Source organism: Lipotes vexillifer, unplaced genomic scaffold (assembly GCF_000442215.2).
Source record: "Lipotes vexillifer unplaced genomic scaffold, Lipotes_vexillifer_v1.1 scaffold818, whole genome shotgun sequence".
NCBI classification, from domain to species: Eukaryota; Metazoa; Chordata; class Mammalia; order Artiodactyla; family Lipotidae; genus Lipotes; species Lipotes vexillifer.
In genome coordinates, this window is record NW_006771890.1 from 764,628 (window position 1) to 774,770 (window position 10,143).

A 10,143-nucleotide genomic window follows, 5' to 3' on the forward strand; every position below is an offset into this window, starting at 1 on the left:
GACCCTGGGTTGGAGAGCGCCGCGGAACACAAGACAAGGACCTGGCCAGAGTTACCCATTCTCCACCGGCCTCCCGTCCCCTTTGCTGTCCTACCAGGAGGCAGGGAGGAGGGGCCCCAGCCAGAATGCCGGCCTTCCCCAGAGGGCCCCCAGGGACATGCTGGGAAGAAAGAACCCGACTCACTGACCAATACTGGTTTCATTTCTTAAATTATCCAATTCTTGGCCATCAAGTTGTAACATTCTAGAGAGATCCAGGAAAGCACATTTGGCGCCAAGGGCTGTGCTGAGCCTTCCTACCCAGGGACAGCCTCAGCGCTGGGTGGCCAGGGTCCTGGGCTTGTAGACAGGGACAGCCTCGTCCCAGAGAGCTGGCCGCCCCTTGATGATGTCGGCTGCCTTCTCTGCGATCATGATGGTGGGGGCGTTTAGGTTGCCGCTGACCACACTGGGCATGATGGAGGCGTCGACCACCCTGAGGTTTTCCACCCCGAGGACCCTGGTCTGCGGGTCCACCACCGCCATGGGGTCGGAGGGCTGGCCCATCTTGCAGGTGCATGATGGGTGGTAGGCGCTGTCTGCCTTTGCCCGCACAAAGGCGTCTATCTCCTTATCTGACTGGACGTGGCTTCCTGGCTGGAGCTCCTTCCCCCGGAACGGTGCCAGAGCCTTCTGTGCAAAAATTTCTCTGGTCAGCCTCACACACCGACGGAAGTCATCGATGTCAGTTTCTGTCAAGGAGAAGGAACAGGTTAGATGCCTCCTCTTACCATGCTGGCCTCGCTGGAAGATTCGCCACTGGGAGAGGCTCAAGAAGCTGCCCGAGGGGACACGGTTCAGGGACATGGAGGTCCGAGCCACTAGGCTGCCTGTCACCTACCCATCAGCAGTTACAGTGCAACCAAGCAGAGTCCCACGAAGCCCAGACAGACAGCATCCTAGAGGGACACAGCTTGCCCCAGAGGCCCTACGTTTAAATCGGGGATCTGAATTTTCTTATCTATAAAACAGAGATAAGACTACACGTCCTGCCTCTGCCACAGCGTGAGTATTATTGGGCAAAACCTGCCCAGTGGGGACTGTGCAGTTTTACTGTGCATAAAGAGGCAGGCCCAGGAGTGTAATTTGCTTTTAGAAGATACTCACAGGAACAGTAAGAAAAAGGTTCTGTGAGCTATCTATACACAGCCAGATCTCCTTGCGTCTCTTGGTAGATTGTTCTGGAAGCTGCAAATCCTGCCTACTGTGTAAAATGGTGTGTCAGGGTTACTTCACGTGACCGAGGGCACTACAGAGCAACACGTGCACGTTTACTGCCCAGGACAATGGGGTGGAGGGAGGACAGAATGTGTGACTTGCGTCTCAAAAATGGGGTCCAGGGGTGAGACTCAGGGACAAATATGAACCCCAGAAAGGCGTTCATTCGTGCAGTCAATCCATCAAGGACCCAACAAGCCCAGGTCTGGGAGAGACAAAGGTGGCTGAATTACCTGTTGACAAGTAGTTGGGTTGGATCACAGGGTGGTCATGGGGGTTGGCACTTCTCAGTTTGAGCCAGCCCACGCTCGTGCCCCGCATGGTCCCCACGTGCACCTGGAAGAGCCCAGAGAGGCGGTGACCCCTGTTAACCCCCCAGCTTAGTCATTTAGAGAGGCCCCGGGTTTCCTATGGTTCCTGGGACTCAACACCCAGAGTCAGTTAAGAGCAGATGCATTTTAAAATCTATCTGCATCTTACCAACCCCACCCCCAACACACACAAAAGGCATCAAAACCACCTCAGTCCCTCTCTCCTGCTTCCTGGCTTTATACCTGATGCCTCATGTTCAGGGGCTGGCGGTCCCTGGGCAGAGCCGGCTTCACTGTCCATTTCTAGTACTCAGGACCCGGTGCAGCTGCCCCGAGCTGGGTGCGGGTGTGGCCTTGCTGTGCAGCACCACGCAGTCTGCTTCACTCTACCTCCGGCTCCCCACCCGCCTTCCCTCCCCTCAGACACTCCAGGCAGCTGAAGAGCAGGGCACCGCCTTCTGGGCCGCCCACCCTGGAGGCCCTGCTGCAGTGGGGAGACGACCTGCTCACCTGGTAAGCCTCCTGCTGTGGGGGGACCCGCCCATGGTCGATCACCTGGGAAGGGAGGAAGTGGAACTGGATGTCCGGGTGGGGGACCCCAGGCTGGCTCCGGATGAACCCACCTGTTTCCAGATGGGCCGTGGCTCCATCCCCTGAGGATCAGAAGACGATGAGGCAGAAGAGCAAGTCCAGGCGTGGCAGGTGGGCCAGCCTCCTCTCTCCTGGGCACTTCCTCCTCCTCTTCCTGGCCCGTATTCTAGTGCCTGCACCCAAGTCCTCGACTCTGTCCTCCTTCCCCGAGGTGGGCTCACCCAGCACCAGGGCTTTCGATATCAGCTCCATGCCAAGGGGCTTCAGCTTTGCCCCTTCCCCTGACTCCACCCCTGCCAACTGGACTGTGGGACCTGATGTCCTATGGGCATCCCAAACCTACTGCAGCCCACCCTTCACACACAGGCCGTGATCCAGGTCAAGGCCCCCTTCCATCCAACCTCCCACTGTTGCAGGAAGGGGAACCCCTTCCAGGGCCCGATGAGTGGGGCTCTTCTCTAACACTCGGAAATGAATTGGCCGAGGAGGCGCACGTGCTGACAAAGCAAAAGACTTTATTGGGAAGGGGCGCCCGGGCAGAGAGCAGGAGGGTAAGGGAACCCAGGAGAACTGCTGTGCCACGTGGCTCACAGTCTCAGGTTTTATGGTGATGGGGTTAGCTTCCAGGGTGTCTCGGGCCAAGCATCTTGCTCGGCCCATCGTCTGACTCAGGGTCCTTCCTGGTGGCATGCGCATCTCTCAGCCAAGATGGATCCCAGCACAAAGGATTCTGGGAGGCTGGTCGTCTCTGCCCTCTTTTGGCCCCTCCCAAATCCTCCCGGTTAGTTTTCACCAGCAGTACCATGTTCTTTTTTGGGACCTCCTGTTGCTAGACACCTCAGGCAAGAGGCTATCATCGTGCCTGGCCAAGGCGGGTGGTTTTGGTTAATGGTTCCCTAACAACTCGAGAGCCCACTCTCGGGCCCTGGAAGGGGTCTCCCTTCCTGCAACAGCTGGCGACTCTGGTGGAATCTCTTCTTTACCACGACTGACATCCTGACTGCTCAGGCACCAGCTCGCCTACCGACGGACCAGACCCAGAGGCCACCACTGGGAGCCTCTTGTCCCTGATCGCCTCCTGACGCAGATGACTGGCCAGAGTGCCCCGCCCAGGTAAGGAACAAGAGACGTCGCTGACGTCTTTGCCCTTCCCTCTCCCCTTCCTCTTCTCAACCCCTCCTATCCCACCCTCCTTTCTTCTGGATGCAGGGGTCTGGTTGAAGGGCTTCAGTTATCTGAGCGCCAGAGCCTGATCACCTCCGGTGGGCAGAGAACTTGAATTATCTGGTATCTGGTTTCTGGGAGGGCCGAGTTCCTGTCCTCCCTTCCTGGAAGCCCAGAGAAAAGTCCCGTAACGCCTGGGTGTCTGCAGGTGGCAGGAGATGTCCGTAAGGCCACCCCTTTTGTCCCCCACCCCCTCCTTCCCCTTCTCTCAAACTGCCCTCCTTTCCTCCCTTTGAAATCTCTGAAGACCTGAGATATTTCCATTTACTCTGTTCGTCAGTACTCGGATATGAAGTTCTCTGTCTCTGTAGGAGGTTTTCTGAGAGACTGCAACCTTGTATTTAAGGGAGTGTCTGATTAGGACAGCCGTGCCTGTGTGTGTTTCGTATTGTGTGTTCTGTGTTGCGATTTGTGATGGCCATTCTGCCTTACGAAATGGGAAATTTTGGTTCTGTTCCACTGCAGAGCCCTCTTGGGAGAATTCTGTCTGACTGGAAAGATCTTAGCTATGAGCCTATGACTAAGAAAAAGATGATATTCTATTATAACACTGTGTGGCCGGAATATTCTCTAGACTCCAGAGAAAACTGGTTTAGGTGAAACTCTTGAAAATTCCAAAACTGGTTCTTTTTGCATATACAGTTAGAAAAGGGAAGCCTGATAAAACGTCTTTTCAGAATTCTGACCCTGCGGGAATAACTCCTTCTGAGAGAACTTGCTTTTCTCGCCCTGTGCCTTGAGACCAGGGCTCTCAGGATCACTTATCTTATCTAGATCATCTCTGATTCCTGAGACTGAGGGGAAAAAAAACAATGTGGAAGGAACGCTTTCTAAATTTTACTTATTCCAACCATTATTTATAAACTAGTGAGTTTTATAATACCTGATTCATAACTAAGTTTAGAAAATGAAGCTTTGAGATCTCTGGTTTGTGTTTGTCTATATATCTGTGTGCGTTATAATATATGTCCTTACCTTTGGATGTTATTACCAAAATTAATTTTTTAATGAGCTCTATTTAATTGGCTTAAGGGAAATTTAGCGCTTATATAAATTTTCAAAAATACAGAAGGTAAGTGGCCAGAATTAATTTCAGGTTCATGTAAACCGGAAAATATTCAGTATTAAATTAATATCTGGTATTAAACTTAGTTTAAGCTTGTTAATTTAAATAGACATGTCTTCGTCATCAACATTAAGTATAAGACCTTTATTGTACCTAGGTTTAATAGAAGTCAAATAAGATCTTTCTTACTCTACCTGTTGTAAATCTGTCAGCAAGGAAAATAACTTGGTGTGATGAAATTTTTTAAGTGAATTAAAATACATGTGAGATCAGAGCCTTTGGGTGAACTTTTCAGGAATAGTTATATTTTAGGAATGTCTGTCTACGTGAGAATAATCTCTCCAGATACTTGGAAATATACTTGAAATTTAGAGTTGCTCTAAATTAAGTGATGGAAGTTTATTGAATAGCTAGGTGGTTCCCAAATAAAATAAGATACTGAGACATCAATTACTAAACGGAGAAACTAAATGTATTTAGGACTATTAATGAATATGTTTGGTGCCACCCTGAGATGTTCTCTATAAGAAAGCAGATGTTTTTCGAAATTATCACTAGTATTTACGTTTACCAATCTACAGAATGCTAATGTAAAAGTTCATAATTGCTGGGACTTCCCTGGTGGTGCAGTGGTTAGGATGCCGCGTTCCCAATGCAGGGGGCCCGGGTTCGATCCCTGATCAGGGAACTAGATCCCACATGCATGCTGCAACTAAGAGTTCACATGCCACAACTAAGGAGCCCGCCTGCTGCAACCAAGACCCAGTGCAACCAAACAAAAAAAAGCTCATAATTGCTTACCTCTTAGTTTTCACTAGAAATTAAGGTTTTTACGAGTTGAGGGCTCTAATTTAAACATGCAATTAAACCTAACAGAAATAATAAAGGAAGCATTTCAGTGTACAGCAGGAAAGTAGGATGTGTGTTTGCAGTGAAGAAGGTATGAGAATGGAATTGCATTTTATTAAAGGAAAAGAAAGTGAGTCTGTCTTAGAGCTGGTTGTTTCTCAATGGAGAAGAGAATGGGGGGCAGACTAATATGGCTACAGAAAGTGATGGAGGGTTTGTGGATGGTCAGGATTGGCTAGGTGTAGAGTACAGTTAATTAAGTGAATTTTGTTATTAAAAGCAGGCTGGTACAAGACTGGATCTGGCTTTCTCTCTTTAGTAAGAGGACAAAGTTTCCTTGGAATGCTGCTTTTGATAACAGATTGTGTGAGTTTCCATGCCTTTAAGTGATCTGTATTTGCTTTTGAGATCTCTTGTAACTTTGGTTAAGGAATAAGCATTATCTCACAATGACCTATGCTCTTATTTGACCAAGTGTTTTGAGACCTTTTGACAAACTTCCCAAATACCAAATTTTAATTAAAGTTCTTTTGACCTCCAGCTAACTTTTGGGGACACTTTAGAGGGTCTCTGAGGCATTTCAGAGAGAAATATCTAACTAGTATTATTTGGTATGTTAAATTACATGGAGAGCATTATCACACTAGTGATAAACCTACTTAGAATATACTCTATGGATAAATATTATTAATATACACGTTCTAGAAATTATATAAAGTTTCTGAAATTTGGATATGTCCTGGTATTGTTATAATATTAGTTATCTTAAAATGTTGTGTGTGACAGAAACTTGGTTAAGCTTCTTTGTCAAAAACATTGTAATCAGATCTTTAACCTTTGCCTTGTTAAGACTTTTTGTCGTTCACAGGCGGTTAAACTGATGCTTTGCAAAACAGCTTCGTCTTCAAGAAGATTCACAGAAAGGGCTTTAGACAAGTACAGGTTTCTGATAACTTTTAAATCATGCTACTCAACTAGGTAAGACTTTTTTTTTTTTTTTTTTTAGTAGCTATTTTATTTATGTCTTAGTTTTATTTATTTATTTATTTATTTAATTTTATTTTTGGCTGCACCGTGAGGCACGTGGGATCTTAGTTCCCCGACCAGGGATGGAACCCTTGGCGTCTTAACCACTGGACTGCAAGGGGAAATCCCAGGTGAGATATTTTTTTAACAGTCTAATGGAAACTGTTAACAAAAAGGATTAGTTACATAGGATTGAGTAAACTGATGAACGTGGTTATAATTTTTATGGTTTCCGTCTGAAACATTACTAGCTTTTAATCTGTGTTTTCCAGATATAAAGAAACCCCCTCAAACTAATTATGACTTGCAGCAATTTGGTAAATTGTACCTTTGGAAGCAGAATTGAAACCCTTCTCTTTTCTTTCTACCTGATCCCTCCAGAGACTGCAAACTCTTAGGTTCCCAGCAGCTGTATAAGATAAATTAGTAAAGCCGCCTCCTAACAGGTGCAGGAATCTCAAGTTATTTTGCGGACCTCAAAAAGGGAGGGATTCACCTAAATCTATAAGGCAAAATCTGTGACAGGCCCTTGGCGTGTGGCTTTCCTGGCCTTGGGAGGCCTTTTATCAAACTTAATTTGCAGACAAATTAATCTTGATTTGGAGATATCTGATAAAAATGAGGGTAATTTTAGGGAGAAAGAGACATTTCAGTGGATATCAAATTCTAATTCTGTTTACTGAGGTCTGTATTCACTAAGACTCACTTCTCGGATAGCTCCTTGCTGTTATGTTATATTGTTGCAAAGTTTAATTGAATCATTAAAAGGACACTCTAAATTTGTTTCTGAAGCTTAACTCAGTAATCTATCTTTGGATTAAGATCAGATGCTCCATGATCTGCAACCGGAACGTTAACACCAGGCTATGGTCATTTAAATTTAAAGGCTCCCTTATGTTGGGGAAATTAAACTGTACTAGGGATAACCAGCCTGGTAACACTAGGAAATTGGGCTGGGTGCCTTGTGGACAATGCCAATATATAATGTCCCTTCAAGATAAGAATTGGCACACAACAGGCTAAGTCAGATGAACTGGGATATACCGGGCTGCACCTAATGGAAGTTCTTGACTTAAATGTTTGCGTATGACCTTACTAATACTGCTAGCTATATTACGTTTCATATTTGCCTGTTTTACAAAATTGTTGTTTCTTGCATTACCAAATGTGTGACTGAGCCTCTGATAAAATGATGATATACAGTTACATATGAGATCAATGATTGTTGTAGTGTAACTCCAGATATGGGAAGAAGCATATCAACATCGTCCCCCCCTAGATTTCATCTAACTAGAAAGTATTTTACCAAAAACTACCTCCCTCATTCAAATAACATTTTCTACACTAGTATCAGGCCAAAAAGGCCTAATCAAACTATATTTTCTCTCATTCCTCTTTACCCTCACCCTAAGCATAGTTCTATTTAGTTACCATGAGTAACCTCTATAATAACTACAACACCAATAGGCAATGACCAACCAGTGACTGACAGTTACTAATCAAGCACCATAACTATACAACGCCACAATTCCTACAGCCTCGTCACTAAAAAAATCCAGAATCACCTGTATTATAAATCACTCAATCCTCTAGCCTGTTAAACTTGAAATATAATCTCCACTTCCTCATCTTTTAAAACATAAAATACCACTGAAAATTACATTATCAACCCTGAAAGAAATATACCTAAAACAGTCTTCTTAGAAATTCAAACCTCAGGATACTGCTCAGTAGCTATAGCTGTCGTATAAGCAAACACTACCAACATCCCCCCTAAATAAATCAAAAATACTATTAAACCCAAAAATGAGCCACCAAAATTCAACACAATCCCACAACCAACACCACCACCCACAGTCAACCCAAGTCCACCATAAATAGGCAAAGGTTTTGAAGAAAACCCCACCAAACTAATTACAAAAATAGTACTTAAAATAAATACAGTGTATGTTATCATTATTCTTACATGGCCAATGACGTGAAAAATCATCGTTGTTATTCAACTATAAGAACACTAGTGACCAACATCCGAAAATCACACCCATTAATAAAAATTATTAACAGTGCACTTACTAATCTTCCAGCCCCATCAAACATTTCATCATGATGAGATCTCAGTTCCATTATTTGTTTAGTGTTACAAATCTCAAGAGGCTTATTCCTAGCAATACGTTACACGTCAGACATAATAACCGCTGTCTCACCAGTAACACATATCTGCCGAGATGTAAACTATGGGTGAGTTATCCGACACCTACATGCAAATGGAGCATCCATATCTTTTATTTGCCTATTTATTCACATAGGACGAGGCCTCTATAATGGATCCTATACATTTTTAAGAAACATGAAACACTGGAATCATCTTATTATTTACAGTCGTAGCCACAGTATTTATAGGCTATGTCTTACCCTGAGAACAAATACTCTGAGGGGCAACAGTTATTACTAACCTCCTCTCAGCAATTCCATATATCGGCACAAGCCTTGTCAAATGAATCTGAGGTGGCTTTTCAGTAGATAAAGCAACTCTTACAGGCTTCTTTGCTTTCCATTTTATTCTCCCATTCATTACTGCAGCACTAACAGCTGTCCCCTTACTATTCCTTCAGGAAACAGGATCTAATAGCCCCACAGGAATCTCATCTGACGTAACAAAATTCCATTTCACCCCTACGATACAATCCAAGACATCTAGGTGCCTTATTACTACTTCTAGTACTAATAATGTTAGTGGTATTTTCACCCGATTTATTAAGAGACCCTGATAACTACACCCCAGCAAACCCTCTCAAAACACCACCCATATCAAGCCAGGCTGGTACTTCCTATTTGCATATGCAGTCCTGCGATCAATCCCCAATAAACTAGGAGGAGTACAGGCCCTAATCTTTTCAGTCTTAATTCTAGCTCTCATCCCAATGCTCCATACATCTAGACAACGAAGCATAACGTTTTGACCTCTAAAGTATAATAATACTTCGCTCTCTCAGCCAATACCTATTTTGAGTACTAGTAGCAGACCTATTAACGCTAACATGAATTGGAGGACTACCCGTGGAATCCCCCTTCATCACTCTCGGACAACTAGCATCTATTTTATATTTCTTTTTAATTTGGGTACTAATGGCAGTAACTAGCATCACTGAAAATAATCTCCTGAAATGAAGAGTGTTTGTTTGTTTGTGGTATATCTATTACCCTGGTCCTGTAAACCAGAAAAGGAGAATAACATTCTCTCCCTAAGACTCAAGAAAGAAGCCCCAGATCCACCGTCAGCACCCAAAACTGAAATTCCACTTAAAGCATTCCCTGAAACTTTGCTACGGGACATTTACAAGATTATCAAGTACCATGTCAGTATTAAAATAACCTCTTTTTACCATAAACTACTATGTACTTCGTGCATATATGCACTACCACATTAATATGTACCTAATACCATATCGTACACAATGCATTATACGTATAATGTGCATTATTTACCCCATGCTTACAAGCATGTACATTATCTTACTGACAGTACACAGTACATTGTGTGTACAATCGTACATTAATTATTTACCCCATGCTTATAAGCATGTACATTATCTTACTGACAGTACATAGCACATTAAGTCAACTCAATTCTGGTCAACGTGTGTACCATATCCAGTAGATCACAAGTGTAACCAGCAGGCTGCGTGAAACCATCAACCCGCTGCGGGTGTTCCTCTTCTCGCTCCGGACCCATAACTTGTGGTGGTTTCTACTAATGAACTTTATCAGACAAGTGGTTCTCACTTCAGGGCCATCTCACCTGAAAGAGCCCACTCTTTC

General features: G+C 44.5%; 1 protein-coding gene across 1 annotated transcript in view; it reads right to left on the bottom strand.

Moving 5' to 3' along the window:
* Positions 1-294: 294 nt before the first annotated feature.
* CHDH (choline dehydrogenase) overlaps positions 295-10,143 on the bottom strand; it is a 22,258-nt gene continuing 12,409 nt past the window's right edge. The window contains exons 5-7 of the mRNA XM_007447230.1: positions 2,079-2,221; positions 1,491-1,593; positions 295-731 (exon numbers count right to left, since the gene is read on the bottom strand). Coding sequence (XP_007447292.1) covers positions 313-731; positions 1,491-1,593; positions 2,079-2,221 — 665 coding nt within the window. The 3' untranslated portion in view covers positions 295-312. The remainder of the gene's footprint in view (positions 732-1,490; positions 1,594-2,078; positions 2,222-10,143) is intronic.